We start from the raw sequence: 22346 nt of genomic DNA on the forward strand, positions 1-22346 counted from the left end.
GTGTGTATACACAGCTGGAGTAGAAAAACTCCTGACAAAGGAGGCGAGTCAATCACATGAGCAGGAAATATCATTGCAAGGAAGCGATCTTTTCAAAACTGCTTTTGAGCAATTTTGAACAGTAGCTTTATGCAAACTGAAATTAAAGATTTTTTTTTTAAGCAACTCTGTCACCGTTTTTTGAAAACCTGAAAAGCAGCGATGCACAAAAAGCAATTACTTTTCCCACTGCCCATAGTGCTAGGCTCCTCAAGCTTGCACAAAGATCTTTCGATGTCAGTGTTTCTCTGTGGAGAGAGGAGAGGAGAACCTTCCAGAAGAACAACCATCTCTGCAGCATTCCACCAATCAGGCATGTATGGTAAAGTGGCCAGACGGAAGCCACTCCTCAGTAAAACGCATATGACAGCCCACCTGGAGTTTGGCAAAAGGCACCCAAAGGACTCTCAGACCATGAGATACAAAATTCTCTGGTCTGATGAAACAAAGATTGAACTCTTTACACTGAATGGCAAGCATCAAGTCTAGAGGAAACCAGGCACCGCTCATCACCTGGCCAATGCCATGCCTACAGTGAAGCATGGTGGTGGCAGTATCATGCTGTGGGGATGTTTATCAGTGGCAGGAACTGGGTGACTAGTCAGGATCGAGGAAAAGATTAATGCAGCAATATACAGAGATACCATTGATGAAAACCTCCTCCAGAGTGCTTTGAACCTCAGACCGGGGCGAAGGTTCACCTTCCAACAGGATAAAGACCCTAAGCACACAGCCAAGATAACAAAGGAGTGGCTATAGGACAACTCTGTGAATGTCTTTGAGTGGCCCAAACAGAGCCCAAACTTGAACCCGATTGAACATCTCTGAAAACAGATCTGAAAATTGCTGTACACTGGCGCTCTCCATCCAACCTTATGGGGCTTGAGAGGTTCTGCAAAGAAGAATGGGAGAAACTGCACAAAAATAGGTGTGCCAAGCTTGTAGCATCATACTCAAAAAGACTTGAGGCTGTAACTGGGTCCAAAGGTGCTTCAACCAATCACTGAACAAAGGCTGTGAATACTTATGTACATTGTCATTATGGGATATGGTTTGTAGAATTTTGAGGAAAATAATGAATTTAATTCATTTCGGAATATGGCTTTGACGTAACAAAATGTGGAAAAAGTGATGCAAAGTGAATACAGTGCATGTTTCTGAAAATGGCTGACGAGTAAGTGGGTGCTGTAGTGATCACCCGTTGGAGACCAGAAGGACTTCAAGGCAAGAAATATGTCACCAGCCCGTTAGGGAACTCCATAAATGAGTCCAACGCTTTACTGACTGATCACATCATCAGCAGAAGATAGTGAAGTTTCAGGAACCACGCAGGAACCCTTTTATCAAGTCACGTGCCCAATGAAGGGGTCCTGCTTGTCCCCGAAATGTTGCCATCTTCTGCTGTGATATGATCAATCGATAAAGCGTTGGACTTTTTTTTTTTTATGGATATCCCTGGTGTACTGGTGACATATTTCTTGCCTACTCCATTACAGGTCACAGTTTAGGTCCGGTTCACACTGGTGCGACATGGGATCCGACTTGTGAGAGCACAAGTCGCATGACATGTCAAATTCAATGTTTCCCTATGTGAGCCATGATGACTAATCCGACACAAGGCGCTCCAACTTTAGAAAAGGCTCCTGTACATCTCTGGTCCGATTTTGATACGACTTCAATTCCATAGAGTGTAAAATGTCACATTAATTCAGATCAAAGTCAGACTGAAGTTGCGTGACTTTCATGTTGGAGAAGTGTGAACCTGGGCTTATTGTGGGTACTGGCAGAAGGAACCACGGTGCACTGCAAGGGACACAGGTCTCTGAAACACTTGAAAGTTTAAGGATTCTATTAAATTGGACTTCAAATTGGATGCACCAAAAACAACACATTGCAGAGCTGGCAATTCTGACAGTAGTTAAAATTATCAACAGTTATCTGATAACATAATCCAGGAAACCCTGACTACACTAAAGTCACTCCAGTCCACTTAATTCATTTTAATCTGGATTATAGTTAAAGTTCTCATGACTCCTTCTAGCCAATTACCAGTAATTATGACTTTCCCTGTGCTTCTCGGTAAACTATTGCACTTTCTTCACATTCTTTTCTGTCCTCCACCCTCTGAGCTACTTCTTCTTTGTGATGCTGACTACACATGATGTGGTATAGGGGCATGATTGATTTTTTTTCTGCATGATCACAGGTATAGAAAATTATCCAGCAGACTTTGAGAAGCGTTGGGAATTTTTGTCCTGTAGAATATCAGGCTCATGTTTAGGTGTTCCCAGAACACTCAGAAGAAGTGTGCTCTTTATCTTTGTGATGACGATAAAAATCATTTTTCACTGATTTATACAGTGATCATATCCCCTTAAGGGTTAAATCACACGTGTGTGTGTGTGTTGTGGTAATATGCACATCACTGCAACACAAGGTACAGCAACATGTATGTGCTTATTTTAGATGGCAACTCAGCATACTAAAGCAACACACCTGCATTTCAGTGCATCACAACACAGAGTAACACACTACTGTGAACTGCCGTGTGCTGAATCGGCAAAAATCTTGCTGGTGTGTTGGCTGTACATTCATAATGCATGTGCTGCCTTAAAGCAAAGTGTGCGTCAGTCACTTCAATACTGGACACTTCCACCCCCTTCCTACCCAGGCCAATTTTCAGTGCCGTCGCACTTTTAATGACAATTACTCACTCCTGCAACACTGTACCCAAATAAAAAATAAATAAAATGTATATTATATTATAATATATATATATATATATATATATATATATATATATATATATATATATATATAATTTATTTTTTTGCTAAACAAAAAGGAAAAAAAGACTGAAATTTTTTATTTTTTTTGTTTCTGTAATAAAATTTTGCAAATAAGTAATTTTTTGCCTTCACTGATGGGCACTGATTATCAGTGTAAAGAATGTACTGATAGCTTTGCCGGTTATTGGCTGCCCTTTCCTCACACAGACAACGCGTAAGAAAAAAACTGCCATTTACCGGCAAGTCTGTTTACATATGATCAGCTGTGATTGGGCACAGCTGATTACATCGTAAAGGGCCGTTGTCATTAGCCCTTTACCGTGAACTATGTTAAGCTGTGTCTAAAGGACACAATAGTCACAAAGCGAGCCCTAGGGATCACGCAGGGGGCAGGGTTTTGGGAGGATGTCCATGGATGCCCTGCCAGAACTGGACGACCGCTCTGTAACAGTCTTTCGGCTATAGCGCAGTTGGCAAGTAGTTAAAGGAGAAGTTCACCTTTTGGGAAAACAAATAATAAATGCACATACTGCAGGAGGAAAAAAAATGTGCAGTTATTTTTTCTCTAAGGAGCCTGGAAAGCATTGCACCCATGATCAGTGTGTCAGGAGTGCAATGCCAGACTCCAGTAGACGAGTCCAGCAGCTTTCGGCCCTTACTTGTGAATGAACTACAAGAGCACTCATCAGCGACCTGGCAGTCCATTCAGAACTACAAGCCATCAGTCACAATGGCGGATGTTGGTGGACGTTTGTGCATTCACAGAAAACTGTAAATGAATGGCATGGCCACGTGGGGAGAGCCCAACACAGCTGTGTAATTTTCAAATCATAACAGTGGGCATGGGGAGAAGATACTCTACTCACTGTCACAAGGAAGGGGAGGAGGAAGAGAGGCTGCAGCTGCTGGAACATGTTACATGTCCCACTCTAAATACATGTGGAACATGTAACATGTTACAAAAGGTGTGGGGTGGCATTAATTACTACTCTCAAGACTACATTTAGTCCAGTTAAAATCTCTCCATGCCCCTTATTATTTTAATTGTCCTCTGCATACATTCCAGTTCCAGGACTTCCTTTTCCTGAACTAGTGTATATTCCACATGCGTTCCTCCTTACAATTTCTACTGAAAAATCCCTTGTGTTTATTCCTTTGTGAATACATTAACTATAATTGTACTACTTTTAGAAACTAAAAGGCAAAACTTTTTCTTAGTTCTGGATAGAGTGGAGATGGATTAGAACCTCTGTCAATTTTTATTGCTGTCTGTGCCCCTGTTAGAGAGATTCACCCTATTTGTCCTACCAGTATCATTGAAAGTGAAAGTAAAAGAAAATCCCAAATTTTGGGTTTGGATACTGGCAAACAAAAAATACCATAGGCCAGCTCAGGTTATATCTTCTACTAGCAGCATGGTGCATATTTGTAGAAAAGTACCACCAAGATCATGATCATTAAAGCGGTAGGAAACCGCTGGGTGTTTTTTTTTTTTTTCTAACCTGAAAAGGTAAATGTCATAATGTGCTAGTATGCATCCCATACTGAAAACGAAGCCTTCCAATGCTGTGCTGTCACCGCTGCAGGCGCTTCCATCTTCACTTGGTCTTCCTTTTGGGTCCGCGGACTCCAGAGCCATGATGACGTCTTTCTAGCACATGCCCGGGGCCATCGTTTACGTCCCAGCATTCTGAAGGAACGGCCCAACTGCATGTACAATAAATATGTCCAAATGGCGCACGTTTAAGAGATATTTACAGTACCTATAGGGAAGCCTTATTATAGGCTTCCCTATAGGTAAAAGTCAGAGATGGGAGGTTACTTCCACTTTAACTTAGAAGGATGAGACCTGAACTCCAAGAAAAGGATTTTTGGGTGAGCAAAAAAAAATTCATAGTTTCGTTCTCATCCACAGGTAATCTTAAACCTTCATGACAACAAACAATCCAACGGAGGGGTGGACAACACAGCAAACAACCACTAATAAGCCCAATGAAAATGATAAGAACCGGCTACTTCCTACACCCAAAGCTGGCATCACATCAGGTTGCAAGGTGCACATGGTAGAACTCAAAGAGCATGTAAACAGATGACCAGGTGGTAGCCTTGGAAATCTGCCTTCTCATTCCAGCACCTAGACATGGATGAATGAGAAAGCAGGGTGCTCTTTCTGGGATAACAAAAAGGGAATCAGTCTTCCTGAAAGAAACAGTGGATTGACTTGAACAGTCTAAACCACATCCAAAACCATGGAAATGAACTTCCCTTTGATGAACTGAGCCAGAAGGATGGGAGAAGAATATCCTGATTAGGGTAGAAAGCAGATACTACCTTGGGAAGAAAAGAAGCCCTGGTCTGCGATACCACCTTATCCTTGTGCAATACCTAAAAGGGTTCCTTGTGAGATAAAGCCTCCAAAGTGGACACTCACCTAGCTAAGGTGATGGAACAAAAAAAATTATACTTTTGCATCAGTAAAGAGAGGAACATCTCTGAGAGGTTCAAATGGGAGCTTAGGATGGTAACCCCTCCTGAAGACGTCATTACGCTGAAACGTACATCGGGGTGCAGCTAAAGGAAGCAGTGTTGTTCCATTCAGCTGGGGACACCCTGAAGCGGTGACGTATTGGGGACGGACAGCGTTCGCACTGAGGTGTAGTGAAGCCAGCTGGCTACAACATAAGGCTGTTATACCCAGCTGCAGGGCGGAATGCACAATATAATGTAAGCACATTAACAGATGTTTTTAGCTGCAATTAATTGGCATAATAAGATTTTACACTATTGGAGTCTTTCTCCCCTCTGATTTTATGGTACTCCTGGTAATGCTGTGAGAAAGAAGAGGCGATGTCCTGGAGGTTTCTAACCCCTCGGGGGACAAAGGGCATATAGACCTTACTCTTAAAGGAGAGGTCATGGTCATTTGGCGAGTTTTCCCATGTGGTTGCGATTCCAGGTGGTAGATTAAACCGCGGAAGAAATTATTATAATAAAGATCCATTTAAGAGAGCTATTTACAAGTTGCACAAATCGCAGTGAAAATAATATATCAAAAAGGACTATTTTTGAAATGTGCACCTTGAATGGACATTTTTGGAGCACTAATTCTGTAGTACACATTTGAATAGTAATATTGTGTTGCGGTTAATGCACTCTGCAACTCATTTAGATATGTGTTGGAATCAGTGCATTTTATTTAAACTGTATCTTGAGAGTACTGGCAGTTTTTTAAGGGGGCAGCACTACACTTTCTGGTTATTTGGTTCTATTAGGTGTAGGAAAACATTTCAGTGATTAGCAACAAACCCATTATATATTTTGGCAATCATTTTATTTATACATATTGTTTTACTATCACAATAGTAACGCAGTGTTATTTGCACATTCTATGTACCCAGGGCTCGACAAATCCCAGGTGCCAGGTTGCAATTGCGACTAGAAAATGCGGCCTGGTGCCTGGGTTGTTGTCAGCCCCAGTGGGTAGCATGGGAGGGGGCACAACATTACCAAGAGACCAGCAAGTGATTTCTGATGCCAGGCATGGGGAATGGCAGCGCTGTGAGCGTGGCACTGTGAAGAGGTTAGGGCAGATGCAGGTCTGCAATGTAGTAGGATGGCATGTCAGGGGGAGCGGAGCTGACTGGCGGAGCAGAGCTGCTGGCAGGAAGTGTCCCCTGTGCGGCTCTCTCCTCCCTCCTGCTGGGTGTAGGTCTATCGAGCTGTCCGGGGAGACTTCCCACAGCAGGAACTGGCGGCTCTGAGTGGGCTCAGCAGTGGCCCCGAGCCAGTTACCACCTCACAGAGGATCCCCTGGGTGCTCCAGTTCCCCTCCCTGGATGGATTCCAAGTCAGGTCTGCACATCACACATCGGTGCCCAAACAGTGCCCAGTCAAGGCAGCCCCACCAGCGCCCCGTCAGGGCAGCCTCACCAATGTCTGTCAGGAAGGGCATGCCAGCAACCAAGATGGTAGCCGCAAAGACATCCTGAAACTTCAATTCCTGTTAGGAGAATGCCGCAGGTGCACCTGCACGTGCCGTGTGCAAATCTTCTAACAGTTCATGGCACCAAAATAGGCTATTTAAACTAGGTCAGCACCCAAAATCAATGCTGTCTGCTCTACAGCGTTCCCTGTGTGTTCCTGCTATCCATTATCCAATATCTGTTCCTGCCTTCTGCCTGCATCCGACCCCAGCTTGTCTTTGAATCTGTACCTGTCTGTTCCTTCTGCTACTTTGCTGCCAGCCAGTTACCGATCCGGCCTGTACCCTGACTCCGCTCCAGCCTCTGCATCAGTTCCTGACTTGTTCGCCTGTATATGACCCAGCCTGCCTGTACCTGCCTTCTCTCCAGCCCTTTGGGAGCATACATCCCACCTGCATCTGCTCCTCAGCCTGTGGTGTTCCATTACCAGTCTGTTCCAGCTTCCTGCTTACCGCTGATCCTGGTCTGCCGCTGTGTTGGTGTTCATCCACAGCCCCAATAGACGTTCCAGTCCAGCTCTGCTGTCAGCGATCCTGCAAAGCACTTGTGCGACTCTGCACTCCCCCGCCTCCTGTCTGCTCTACCAGGGGCCTCGAGTCAGGAGGTGTAAGAGAGGCTGTCCTCTGCATATCAGACTCTACCACCAGGTACGTGACAGTGCCCCATCATTGCAGCCTTTAGCAGCGTCCCATCAGTGCAGCCTTTAGCAGTGTCCCATCATTGAAAGTACAGCTACATCAGTGCAGCATCATCATCACACATTAGTGTAGAAGAAAAATTATTTATTTGCAAAATTTTATAACAGAAATAAGAGAAAAGTTTTTTTGACAATGTGGGTCTTTTTTCATGTATTTAGAAAAAAAAAAAAATCCCAGGGGTGATTAAATGCCATCAGAAGCTCTGTCTGGAAAAAAAATACTAAAAATGTGATATGGGCGCAGTGTAGCATGACCGCACAATTGTCATCCAAAGTGCGACAGTGCTTAAAGCTGAAAATTGGTCTGGGCAGGAAGGTGGTGATAGTAATCAGTAGGCAAAAAAAAAAACTGGATCCTAACTTTTTTAGCCTACAGGCAAATTTTTCAAGCCCTGTATGTACCGAATGTAATGCAAAAGTGGGCATAACATTTTTATTAACTTTCATAGGTCGTTCAAATTTCATATATTGGTACAGTAACTTTTTTTTTTCTTTTTTTTTCTTCATTGCAGATAAAAAAAAAAAAAAAAAAAAATGTATTCCAAGCAGAAGCAATCTGCCACCATTTAGTTCTAGAGGTAGGAGGGGTGCAGACTGTCTGACATCTACAGAAGACTACAGAATGTTTACAGAGATGACAGCATTGACAAGAGCAATGTACACAGATGGATGAAGACGTTTAAATGGTGCCATCTCTGTAAACATTCTGTAGGTTTCTGCAGATGTCTGACAACTTGCACCCCTCCTGTTTGTTCAAGAGACAGCACATTGCTTCTGCTTGGAATCCATTATTTATCTTAAATGAAAAAGAAGGGTTACTATAGAGGAAGAGAAAAATGGATAGAAAAAAAAAAAAAAAAGGGGGGGGGGCGGAGGGGAAAAGAATGTAACCCCAATTGGTTTATGTTTTCCCATGAGGTCCCATTCTGTATCCCCCCCTTCACCTTTCTTTCCATTTTTTAATAATCCTTTTTTTTTTTCCATCTGTGCATATCTATACGCATTCTTTTGTACCTGCTGTAGGATAAATCGTTGGTATTTTGTGCATAGTTTTTGCATATATTGTATTGTACATGGATTCGATATGTTATTCTGGATTTGAACATTTCTCATATATTTCAGCTGGTCATCATCAAGCGTGAACCCTGAAGAAGCAATTTGTTGCGAAGTGTCAGTTCGATACGCTTAAAAGATACCACTACGGTTTTAAAGAATTTAATAATAAAATCTATTTTTTATTGAGTTTAGTTTTTTTCCCCTGTCTTGGCTTCCCATTGTTTTGCCACATTTAAAGTCCCTTTATTTGTTGGTGGGAGGAAGGGGATTTGTTTGTCTCTGCCCCCCCCCCCCCTTTGGGTGATTTAGGGTTACATGCCTTTCCCCTTTTTTCCTCCTTCCCACTTTTACTTTCATAATAAAAAAATTAATTAAAAAGTTATGCCACACTTTTGCATTACTTTCAGTACACTCCCTTTAACAAGGAAAAAGTGTAACAGTAAGTAGGCTCTGCTACAATGCCCGATTGCTGATAGGAATCATGCTGTCAGGATTGAGTAGAGTGAGCAGAGGGAGGATCTAATCAGTGTGGAGGAACAGGAGTATGATAGACAAAATGCCAGGAGAAAGGCAACGAATGAGAGTCAAGCACCCTACAAAGGGGAAGGACAAACACACGCAATGTGGCAGCGAACGAAAGTTTAGAGAAACTTAAGTCACCATTGAACAATAGAACTTAAAACAAGAAGTAGAGTCAAATGAGCTTTGGCTCCTTCTCCTATGGATCACAGGAGTGCAGTTCGTTCTGCACTCCTGTGACCCGTTTTCAGCAGACAGCGGGCTGAAGCCCCCTGTCAGCTGACAACACAGAGCCGGTCCAGGCTCCTCGGGCAAGATCATGACAATGAAGTCAGGACCTGCCCACATGCCTGGACCGGCACTCACTGAGAGCCTGAGCTGGCCGCTCCTGACCCCTCCACAGCCAAGCACTCCAGTGGGTGTGGGTGGGCAGAGCAGAGAGCTGGCGACTGACAGTTATCAGCTCTCCGCTCAGGGAGCCCCGAGAATCAAGCGATCGCCCATGTTTGATCGCTCGGTTCTCAGCCTTTGAGCCGGCGGGGAACAGATGAAGCATCGTCCTAGGTAAGTATGATTCTAAAAAAATAAATACCCCAGCCTTCTCAATTTAATTTTCTGCTGTATTTGTAAAGCTGCAGCTAGGCCAGGCACCATACAAGTACTTTCATAAGAGAAAATGGTAAAATAGTTCAACAACTAACTTACTTTCAGGACAGCAGCTTTGCTCTCTCCAGTGGCAACAAACACCACAGTCTTGGCTGCATTGATAACCGGGAGAGTGAGAGTAATTCTCTGAGGAGGGGGCTTGGGAGAGTCGTGGATCGGAGCTACAATCTGATCGGTTACCTGCAGGAAGACAAGAAATGAGAAAGGTGCACCAGTCATCTAGAAAGTGATGTAGGAAAAGTAACGAAAACTTCTGAAATACTTGTTCCTGTACTGAGGAAGTATGAAAACCACAATTATCAACCATTTTGAAATTGCTAGTTGCCTGGCTGTCAGGCGGATGCCGTTTTTTCAGAAATTTTTGAGGCACTGACCCAAAAGAATGCACCAGGATTTTTGACTTTCTTATGACTTTGGTTGCTGCAGGCATTGAGGCAAACTGCTGAAGCCAAGGATAGACATTCAACAAGGTGATTCGTTAACTCTTTCCTAGCAAATGAGCTTACACTCTAATGACTATACAAATGAGTCACATGAGCTGACCGAGTTCACACCCGAAGCTTGCACTTGTCAGTCATGTCTGTTCTGGTATTTCTACCTGGTATTTTCCTCTACCCTGCCACCCAGACAAAAAAAACACCCAGATACAAGGAGAAGAAGGAGATGCACAGTCCACCACGGGGCCCTTGCTAGAGCAACACAATGTTAAAACTTACTTGTAATAAGGGGTGTCCTGGAAACAGGGACGCTGTGTGACCATCTGGGCCCAGTCCTAAAATCAGCATGTCAAAGGCAGGAAGGTCATTGCCTGGGAAGATCTAGAAGAAACAAAGAATATCCATAAAACACCAAATACGGTGAGGTAGAATACCATACAAACCCACAAATCTGAGAAGACAACAATGCTATAAAAGAGCATCAGCATGTACCGCCTAGTATATGAGCAAACATTTTTGTCTACACTGAATCTATCATAATTATATATATATCCATATGTTTGATTTAGTGTAGACAGAAATACAGAAAGAATAAAGGGAATATATATATATATATATATATATATATATATAATACAGGGTTTAAAAGCGAGATTAATATATATATATATATATATATATATATATATATATATATATATATATATATATATATATATATATATATATATATATATATATATATATATATATATATATATATATATATATATATATTTTTTTTTTTAAAGCCTGTATAATAATTATAAACTGTATGGTGACTATTGTAGGTTATACCTGATGCATATGTACAAAAAAATTGTAAGGAAGGCTCCATATGCATACTGGACTATAGAGACCTATAATACATGACTGCATACATCATATAAGGCATTAGATACCACATATATGGAATAAATATACCTCTAACTCAGAGTCCCCTATACTCCACATAATACCCTATATAAAGTATATAAAATCTTAAAGTGGTATTAAAAGTTTTTTTGTTTTCTTTATAACAAACATGTTATCCTTGCCTGTTCTGTACAGTGGTTTTGCACAGAGCAGTCCGGATTGTCCTCTTCTCGGGTCCTCTGCTAGTGTTCCTGGCCCGTTCTCCTGCCAAGTGCCCCCCAGAGCAAACAGCTTGCCATGGGGGCACCCGAGCAGCCCCGCTCCTGAGCCGCTGCTCTGCGTGTCCATTCACACACAGAGCCATGGGCTCGGTCCCACCCCCTCTCTCTCCTCATTGGCTCACTGGTTGCGATTGACAGCAGCGGGAGCCAATGACTCCCGCTGCTGTCTCAGTGAGTGAGGAGAGACCTTTAGAGACCCGAGGTTCTCGTGCACATCGCTAGGGGCTCAGGAAAGTACTGGGGGGGGGGGGGGGGGGGGCTTATGCACACAAAAGGTTTTTTCTACCTTCATGCAAAGAATGCATGAAATTAAAATGCCTTGTGCCTTTAGAGCACTTTAACGTTCACATCATACGCAGGACTGTCACTACACAGCGCCCTCACATATAGCCAGCAATATAATCCCTACATATGGAATACAGAGACACAAAGCCATATTGCACAGCTGGATTCTCACCTCTCGTAGTTTCTTGGTATAGTCGGATGCTGCATCATCCACAGACAGAGACGGGTCAATGGTGATGAACTGAGACTCTGAAAGTACTCCATGAGGAACAAGCTGACGCTGGGACAAAAAAAAAAAAAAGAAAGGAAACTGAATATGGTTATGTTGTTCCTAAAGAAATGATACTAGAGAACCACTAATTGCTCCATATTCTGGTACCTGATGGCCAATGTTCTTCTTGTTGTGGTCTAAGCCAACAACACAAGCTGGTAATAACTAAACCACGAGGAGGAGGAAGATGATGGCCAGGAGCCTCTATGATTGTGGTTGGCTGTGGCTGTGCTCTAGGAAATGGCTTGTTCTATCCCCTGCCTGACATTGGCAACCTTTCATCTGCTTCAGGCACAGATGACAATTAAACATGTGGCTACAAACCCGGAATGTGAGGATACACGCATCAATCTGCTTATTACCCTGCATGCTTCCTTATGGAGCGGGCCTTGCTCTGTGCTTTGTTATATCAACCCTTTAATAAACACGGCGTACACCAAAGGAAACCAAAATTACATATACACAAAACTACAGTATATGATTTGTTACCCAAGGAGGAACTCCAAGTACACAACTAATGTACAACAAATACAGTTTTGCTTGCTAAAGAGTTTTATATACTTTATTATACCTGAGATTTGCAATCCCAAACATGGGATTTAAATCATTTAGGAATAAAAAAAAACAAAAAAAACAATATATATATATATATATATATATATATATATATATATATATATATATATATATATATATATATATATATATATTTTTTTTTTTTCTTAGAAAATACATAACATTACATTCATATTCAACATATTAATGTAGTACTTCTTGAGTATGCAAATCATAAAAACATTTAAAATACCCCTTATGGAAACTTTTTTTTTTACCACGTAACAAAACCATTCTGGCTGGACATGTGATTTATTAAATATAACGTTGGGCCGAGTAGATAAGATACCCAACATGCCAAATTTTCAATCTTCCAATAGGGACCGAGCCTCTTTTTTGCACTTGTTGTTTACAAGTTAAAATACTTTTTTTTTGCTAGAAAATTACTTAGAACCCCCAAACATTATATATTTTTTTTTCTAACACCCTAGAGAATAAAATAGCGGTTGTTGCAACACACCGTATTTGCGCAGCAGTCTTACAAGCGCACTTTTTTGGAAAAAAAAAATCCACTTTTATTAAATAAAAAAAATAAAAAGTAACACAACAGTAAAGTTAGCCCAATTATTTTTTATATTGTGAAAGATAATGTTACGCTGAGTAAATTGATACCCAACATGCTTCCGAATTGCGACCGCTTGTGGAATGGCGACAAACTTTTACCCTTAAAAATATCCATAGGCGATGTTTAAAAAATTCTTCAGGTTACCAGTTCTGAGTTACAGAGGAGGTCTAGGGCTAGAATTATTGCTCTTGATCTAACAATTGAGGCGATACCCGATACCGCACATGTGTGATTTGAACACAGTTTTCATATGCAGGCTTTACTCACGTATGTGTATGTATGTGTGTGTGTATGCACGCAAGCTCGCCGGGACGGGGCGTTTTAAAAAAACATTTTTTTTTCTTAGTTATTTTACTTTTCATTTTTTTATTTTGACAGTTTTAAAAAAATAAAAATTTTGGGTCACTTTTATTTCTATATGCAACATCCCTTGTAATAGAAAAAAAAAGCACAACAGGACCTCTTAAATATAAGATCTGGGGTCCAAAAAAAAAAAAAATAATAACAAATTGAAAATAATAAAACTAAAAAAAAAAAAAAAAAAAAAAAATATATCCTTTAAGAGCTATGGGGTGACATTTGACATCGCTTCCGCCCTTTCCATGCCATGGATCCAAGTGGGGGCCATCTTCCCCTCAGTTGGCAGCCAGGCATCCATGGGAGAGTACGCAATAGTCTCCGCCGCTACCAGCGGGTCAGGTAAGTAGCAGAGGCGACTGGAGCGAGGTGGGAGGGGGGTGGGCACCTCTCCCGCCACTGATAAAAGTGATTTTATCTAATGAGAAACATACAGCATTTCTAAAAATACAGGAGGTTATGGCAGCTAGCTGCTGCCATAGCCCTGGTATTTAGCATCAAAGTAACGATGTACACGTATGTCGTTTTGCGTGAAGTGGTTAAAGGAGTGCAGCCAAGTTCGGGTGAAGTCATGAAGCTGGTTCGAGCAAGATTGCGACAATGAAGTCGGGATCTGCCCACAAGCCTGGACCGGAACCTGGCTCAGCCTCTCAGCGAGTCACCGAGAGCCTGAGCCTCCCGCCCCGTCCACAGCCCAGCACTCCAGTGAGCGAGGGGAGGGGCACAGCAGACAGCGATGACTGACGGTTAGCAGCTCTCTGCTCAAGGAGCTGAGAATTGAGCAATCAGCAGTGTTTGACCACTCAGTTCTCAGTGTTAGTGGCGATGGAGGACAGATGCAGTTATCGGGCCGAGGTACCGAGGCACCTAGGCAAGTATGAAAAAATAAAAAATAAAAACAAACAAAAACAAACATACATCTCTTTTAAAAGGATGAAAAAAGTTAAAAAAAAGAAATAAAAAAAAATCGAAACTTCACTCTCACAATCAACACTATTTTAAATAGGGGTGCACCGAATGGGCTTTTTGGTGCCGAAACCGATACCGAAAATGAAAAATACACTAGCCCGAAAACCGAAACCGATACCGAAACAGCACCGATACCGAAAATGACTGTTTTTAAAAAATATTTTCATACAGCAGATGGTCAGAGACTGGGGACATATTACAGGAGATGGTCAGAGACTGCAGGCATGGTACAGGAGATGGTCAGAGACTGCGGGCATGGTACAGGAGATGGTCAGAGACTGGGGACATGGTACAGGAGATGGTCAGAGACTGGGGACATGGTACAGGAGATGGTCAGAGACTGGGGACATGGTACAGGAGCTGGTCAGAGACTGCAGGCATGGTACAGGAGATCAAAGCAGCCTCACCAGTTCCCCTCAGATGCAGCCTGCCTGATAAAAATACATGCACAGTGTTTTCCATGTATTCCAATGGCTTTAGTTCACACCATGCAGTCAGTTTCTGGTGCAGAAACTGACTGCATGGTGTGAACTAGAATCATTGGAATACATGGAAAACACTGTGCATGCATTTTGTGCAAAAAAAAAAAAAAAAGCACACGGAACTGCATCTGGTGTGAACTGGCCCCAAGCAAGCTACCTGGTTCCGTTCCAACAGACTTCTATTGGGAATGCTCATATCGTTACCTCTACTAGCAATAACTTAACCCTTCCCCATTCTACCACATGGCGATAAAAACCTAGCTGGGTCAAAATCAAGATTTGTCCTGTAACCTGGTTTATATAGCATGGCTCCATTCACACAAGTGGCCAGAGGTAGATAGTCTCAGAGGCAAACAAATGACTTTTGGATGCAGCAGCACTGTGGGCACAAAAAACTTGATTTAGCTGCAGACAGAACTCTGCAATGCTTGCCCTGGGCACACTCTTGCCCTGTGCACACTCTTTCCCCCTCATGCAGCTTGCCAGTGTCTAAATGCAGCCTCACCCATGCCCGGATCTGTGCGGTGATCTCCGTGTATCACGGAGCTGTGCATTGAATTGCCTGGGCAGCTGCAGTAACAATGTCCTGCCTCCTGTAATCACGTCACGCTGATTCAATGTCCCGCAATTGGATCAGTGTACCGCCTGTCACAGGAGGCGGTACATTGTTACTGCAGCCGCCCAGGCAATTCAATGCACAGCTCCATGACACACGGAGATCACCGCACTGTCGAGCGGGAGGAAAGGAGGAGGGAGGACGGAGGAGGGAGGACAGAGGACTGGGACATGCCAGGAAAACACCCGTGCAATGGGCGGCACCAGGGGCGGAGCCCCGCACAGGCCCCGCCCCCATTTTCGGCCCCATTATCGGCAAGATTTTCCTTTCGGCAATTTGCCGAAAACACCATTTTCGGCCGATATGTTTCGGCGGCCGAAAATTCGGTACATCCCTAATTTTTAATCCTTATGCTGCCAGTAAATAGATAGGAAATTATATTATATTTACTTGTTTTAACCTTTTTTTTTTTTTTTTACCATTTCTTTTGTTACTTTTTGGTTTCCATACCCAGCCAAATGATGTCATACATCCCAGGAATGTTCAGTAGGGGAGGAGGAAGTTTCTGAGCTAAGCACACCCTTCTGCCTGCATGCCTGTGTTAAGGGCAGATGGATTCCAGATTCAAGGAAGTAAAATCCTCTGCACTTAAGATGCAAAAACAAAAAACAAAAAAAAAAAAAAAACGCGCTTGCCTGATCAAAAAAAAAAAAAAAAAAACAACAACGGCAAGCTGCAAAACCCAAATGTTATACTACATTAACAAAGACAAAAAAAGAGTGGGTTGCGCTAAACAATGTGTAAATAATCAATCTGTGAGAATAATGGATATTACCATCAATCCTATGCAAAAATAAGTGCAGAAAAAATTACAAAAAGTGTATATGCAAAATAATCTCTCCTATATGATAAGAGGTTACTTAAAGAAAAGAGATTGGACATCTAATAGAAGAAATCCTATCCAATGACAAATCTAGTAAAATCAAATGTCAGTGAAAACACCACAACTGATAAATGATATATAATAAAAAACGATCACTTTGATGATCTAAATAGTCCATCATCCCATTAATGAATCCATAAAGAAAGTCCCAAGTTGAGGAATAATAGTAGTAACTCCCACAGTGAAGGAACAGTGAAAGGAAATCCAAATTCGTGTAAACTGTGAACACCTCCACCACAGTTAACACTGCCGCTTACCAGAGACAAATGGTTCTTTATTATAGAGAACCACAGAGCGAGGATGGCTAATTCTCCCCAGCCAGGGATCCTTTTACAGATAGGGTGGTAGAAACAACCTCTCGCAGCTCAAGCTCAGCAGCAGTCCCACACGTCAGCGAACATACAAAGAATAAAGCTCGCAATAGTGTAAAACCAGATGCTTTAATATAACAAATAAAAACAAACAAATTGCGCACTTACATAACACCAATGCTACTTATCTATTGGTGTTATGTAAGTGCGCAAGCGGAGATAACATGCACTACATTGATGCATTCACACAATTTCACAGTAACCATGAGATCAACCAAAGTTCAGGAATATTGCTTTATCCCATTGTTTTGAAAATCTATGTACACTACAAACTGTATGATTGACTCTGTTTTGATATTGTAGTTTTTCTAAACCTGAGAGCTTATTATTCTAAATAGGAAACCTTCATTTTTTTGCAAATATTAAAGATTCCAACTACCGGCAAGAATGAGTCCTTTAGTAGTGCTAAGACAGCCATCATTGACTAACATGGGATGTCACATGACTTGGGGTCTCCCAAGTCGCAGCAGTGTGAACCAAGCCTCTGTATCTCTTACTGAAATATTGGGATCTATAATTTGCTGGGCTAATATGTGACATAAAGATCTGGAATTACCACTAATGTATTCTTTATGGCCTTTAGAAAATATGTTTTGGGGGTTTTGATGAATCTTTGGGCCTAAATTTTTTTTTTAATTAACCACTTAAAGGGTTGTAAAGCTTCATTTTTTATTTTATAAATAGGTTCCTTTAAGCTAGTGCATTGTTGTTTCACTTACCTTTTCCTTCGATTTCCCTTCTAAATGTATATTTTTCTTTTTCTGAATTTCTCACTTCTTGTTTCTCCTCAGTAAACTTCACACCATTATCTGAGCAGTGTTTAGTCAGCCAGAACAGCTTACTGAGGAGGAACAGGAAGTGAGAAATTCAGACAAAGAAAAAAAAACATTTAGAAGGGAAATCGAAGGAAAGGTAAGTGAACCAACAATGCACTAGCTTAACCACAGTTGCCGACCGCCGCACGACGATGTACGTCGACAGAATGGCACGGGCAGGCATATGGGCGTACCTGTACGTCCCTGCCGTCCCGCGGGTGGGGGGCCCGATCGGGCCCCCCCCCGGTGCCAGCGGCGGTCGGAATCCGTTCAGGAGCGATCCGGGATGAGGGGGCGGCCATTCATTCATGGCCACCCCCTCACGATCGCTCCTGACGAATTGAAGTGCAGCATGACATCACTTCCTCTCCTGTAATGTAAACACAGGCAGAGGAAGTGATGTAATCTCTCCTCCGTGTCGGTATTTTTCGTTCCGGCACCAAGGAGAGAGGATCGGTGAGTTGCACCAACACTACACTACACAGTAGAACATGCCAGGCACACTCTCACCCCCCCCCCCCCCCCAGTCACAGTGACACCAATTGCATTTTTTTTATTTTTTTGCATTGGTGTCATTTGTGACTGTAATAACTGTTAGGGCAGTTAGGGGAACCCCCCTAACCCCCCAATAAAGGTTTAACCCCGTGATCACCCCCCGTCGCCAGTGTCACTAAGGCATGGTTCGCATTGCAGCGGTTTATGAGAACGGATGTGATTCGCACTGCAGTGCAAATCACATCCGATCTCTGTGCGATTCGAGTTCAGCCATACAGATAGTATGGCTGAATTCGCGTCGCACCCGCCGCAAACTCGCACGGGACCCTTTTTTTGGTCCGCAGCAGAATCGGATCGCATGGGTGTTCACACCATGCGATCCGATTCCTGTCCGAGTTTGCAGATCGCACTGCGATATGCGAACTGATCTGGGGGTGTCATTAACATTTCACTGACACTCCCAGCTGTTCGCATAGGGCAGTGTGATGCGGGAACCCGCCGCAGATTCGTGGTGTTCCCGCATCGCTCCAGTGTGAACCCAGCCTAATAAGCGATCGTTTTTCTGATTGCTGTATTAGTGTCACAGGTGACGCTAGTTAGGCAGGTAGGTATTTAGGTTCGCCGCAGCTTTTTATAGCGCCAGGGACCCCCATATACTACCGCATAAAGCCCCCTGATTGCCCCCTAGTTAACCCTTTCACCAGTGATCACCAAATAACTGTTACAGGTGACGCTGGTTGGTTAGTTATTTTTTTATAGTTTCAGGGCACCCGCCATTTATTACCCAATAAAGGTTTAACCCCCTGATCACCCGGCGGGTGATATAAGTTTGAGGGTCAGATAAGGTCTGCGTCGCCCCAGGCAGCGTCAGGTTAGTGCCAGTACCGCTAACACCCACGCACAAAGCATACACCTCCCTTAGTAATATAGTATCTGATCAGATCTATATTAGCGTCGCCAGCAGTTTAGGTTTCCCAAAACGCATTGTTAGCGGGATCAGCCCAGATACCTGCTCGCACCTGCGTTTAGCCCCTCCGCCAAGCCCAGCCCACCCAAGTGCAGTATCGATCGATCACTGTCACTTACAAAACACAACACACATAACTGCAGCGTTCGCAGAGTCAGGCCTGATCCCTGCGATCGCTAACAGTTTTTTTGTAGCGTTTTGATACAGTCGCTGACAGCCTAGGTGCTTTTTTTACCTGTGAGTCTCACTAGTGTACCCCTAAATTTAGGGGTGTCTACTTTCCAAAATGGGGTCATTTGGGGGGGGGGGGTTTGTGCCATCTTGGCATTTTATGGCCTTCAAAACTGTAATAGGTAGTGAGGAGTGAAGTCAAAAATTTACACCCTTAGAAATCCTGAAGGCAGTGCTTGGTTTTTGGGGCCCCGTACGCGGCTAGGCTCCCAAAAAATCCCACACATGTGGTATCCCCGTACTCAGGAGAAGCAGCAGAATTTATTTTGGGGTGTCATTTCACATATGCCCATGGCATGTGTGAGCAATATATCATTTAGTGACAACTTTGTGAAAAAAAATAAATAAAAGTTTGGGGTGTCTACTTTCTAAAATGGGGTCATTTGTGGGTGTTTTGTGCCATCTTGGCATTTTATGGCCTTCAAAACTGTGATAGGTAGTGAGGAGTGAAATTACAAATGTATGCCCTTAGAAATCCTGAAGGCGGTGCTTGGTTTTCGGGGCCCCGTACGCGGCTAGGCTTCCAAAAAGTCGACCACATGTGGTATCCCCGTACTCAGGAGAAGCAGCAGAATGTATTTTGGGGTACAATTCCACATATAACCATGGCATGTGTGAGCAATATATCATTTAGTGACAACTTTGTGTAAAAAAAAAAAAATTTTTTTTTTGTCATTATTCAATCGCTTGAGGCAAAAAAAAAAAATATTCAATGGGCTCAACATGCCACTTATCAATTTCCTTAGGGTGTCTAATTTCCAAAATGGGGTCATTTGGGGGGGTTTTGTACTGCCCTGCCATTTAAGCACCTCAAGAAATGAGATATGCAGTCAAACTAAAAGCTGCGTAAATTCCAGAAAACGTACCTTAGTTTGTAGATGTGACAACTTTTGCGCAAACCAATAAATATACAGTTATTGACTTTTTTTTACCAAAGACATGTGGCTGAATACATTTTGGCCTAAATGTATGACTAAAATTGAGTTTATTGGATTTTTCTAATAACAAAAAGTAGAAAATATCATTTTTTTTTTCCAAATTTGCAGTCTTTTTACGTTTATATCGCAAAAAATAAAAATCGCAGAGTCAGTCAAATACCTTTAAAAGAAAGCTCTATTTGTGGGAAAAAAAGGACGCAAATTTTGTTTGGGTACAACATTGCATGACCGCGCAATTACCAGTTAAAGCAGCGCAGTGCCAAATTGTAAAAAGACCTCTGGTCATTGACCAGCAAAATGGTCCGGTCTGAAAGTGGTTAAAGGAACCTATTTAGAAAAGAAAAAAACGAACCTTTACAACCCCTTTAAGGACCAGCCTCATTTTGAGATATTGGTGTTTACATGTTTAAAAAGTTTTTTTGCTAGAAAATTACTTAGAACCCCCAAACATTATATATTGTTTTTTTTTTTTCTAACACCCTAGAGAATAAAATGCCGGTTGTTGCAATGCTTTTTTTTCACACCGTATTTGCGCAGCAGTCTTACAAGCGCACTTTTTTTGGAAAAAAAAATCACTTTTTTTAATAAAAAAAATAAGAGAGCAGTAAAATTTGCCCAACTGATACCAAACATGTCATGCTTCAAAATTGCGCCCGCTTATGGAATGGTGACAAATGTTTACCCTTAAAAATCTCCATAGGCAACGTTTAAAAAAATTCTAAAGGTTGCATGTTTTGCGTTATAGAGGAGTTCTAGGGCTAGAATTATTGATCTTGCTCTACCAATCGCGGCGATACCTCACATGTGTGGTTTGAACACCGTTTTCATATGTGGGTGCTACTCAAGTATGCGTTCGCTTCTGAGCGCGAGCTCAGCGGGATGGGGCGCATTTAAATTTTTTTTTTTTTTAATGTATTATTATTTTATAATATAATATTTATGCATTAGTGATGTTTAGAAGTCGCTTTCGCCCAGCAATTGTATGGAGACAGGTGGGGGCCATCTTCCCCTCACTCGTCTCCATACTGAGCCATCAAGAGGACGCGATCGCCTCCGCCGCTGCCGACAGCTCCGGTTAACGGTGGAAGGCACCGTATTGCGGCGAGAGGGTGGGGTCCTCTCCCGCCACCGATAAAAGTGATCTTGCTGCGAATCTGCCGCAGGGACCATTTTTATCTTGTAGCGGACCGTCCGCTGAAGAAGGGGATACCGGGGGTTATGGCAGCTAGCTGCTACCATAACAACTATATCCTCCTTCAAACAGCCGCCGTAAAACTGCGTCGGGCGGTCCGTAAGTGGTTAAGCAAAAAAAGACTCCGACAGCAAAAGGGTTAAAATTCAAAAGAAGAACACAATTCACATTCTGTACAAGCTTTATGCAAGTTCCTGTATTGCAAAGTCTGTTTTGCTTCTGTAAGGTTCTAATTATGAAATATCATAACTCAACAAAAAACTGTTCATGCTGCAGAGTGAGGTCACCTTAGTGAGCCCATCAGCCCGCCGACCGGTATGTTAAATGGACCTCTAATCCAACGTTAATGTAAAGCCATAAAAATGGATTTGCAGAGATTGATAAATAAAGAATGGGGGATGGGCTGCGTGACTTCCTAATCTTCGAGACGCTGAGCTCCATTTGTGCCAGCCACAGCTGTAAAGCCTAGACACTCGGTCATGTGATCGCTAACGAATGGCAAGATCTGATTGGATAGACATGCTAGGTCTCTCCTTTAAACAAACTTCCTCACCTTGGGTGTCGGAAGTGCTACAGTTTTGTTGCAAATAAATAAAAGGAAAAAATAAATAAATAAATAAATAAATCACATTTTGGTTGCAGTTATTGAATGAATTATGTTAAGTCATGCTGAGAAGTCATTTCCAGCATCGGGAATTTACAGAAAACTGACACTCACGGTAGCACACAAGCTAAATGCAAACAGAAAGGCACTCCCTATCAAAACACTATTATGCCATCTGTAATTCTGTGGCCTTATCGTGACCCGCGGTGAACAAGCAGATTACCGTACGGAGCCACAGAAAGGCCAATTCAGCATCACACTGCAAACAGACATCTGAGCCTAATGAATGATAAATCAGGGCCGGCAAATCACAGGGACCAGACAGCACC

The 22346-nt window shown here is 42.5% G+C and overlaps 1 protein-coding gene across 4 annotated transcripts in view; it reads right to left on the reverse strand.

The window, feature by feature from the left end:
* Positions 1-22346, reverse strand: part of PGLS (6-phosphogluconolactonase) — a 43864-nt gene that overhangs the window by 4585 nt on the left and 16933 nt on the right. For all 4 annotated transcript variants that reach the window (XM_077470111.1, XM_077470113.1, XM_077470112.1 and 1 more), the window contains exons 3-5: positions 11819-11926; positions 10466-10567; positions 9789-9929 (exon numbers count right to left, since the gene is read on the reverse strand). In XM_077470111.1, the coding sequence (XP_077326237.1) occupies positions 9789-9929; positions 10466-10567; positions 11819-11926 (351 nt within the window). The remainder of the gene's footprint in view (positions 1-9788; positions 9930-10465; positions 10568-11818; positions 11927-22346) is intronic.

The sequence above is a fragment of the Lithobates pipiens genome, unplaced genomic scaffold (assembly GCF_037356315.1).
Source record: "Lithobates pipiens isolate NorthernLeopardFrog02 unplaced genomic scaffold, aLitPip1_a1.2 Scaffold_8, whole genome shotgun sequence".
NCBI lineage: Eukaryota > Metazoa > Chordata > Amphibia > Anura > Ranidae > Lithobates > Lithobates pipiens.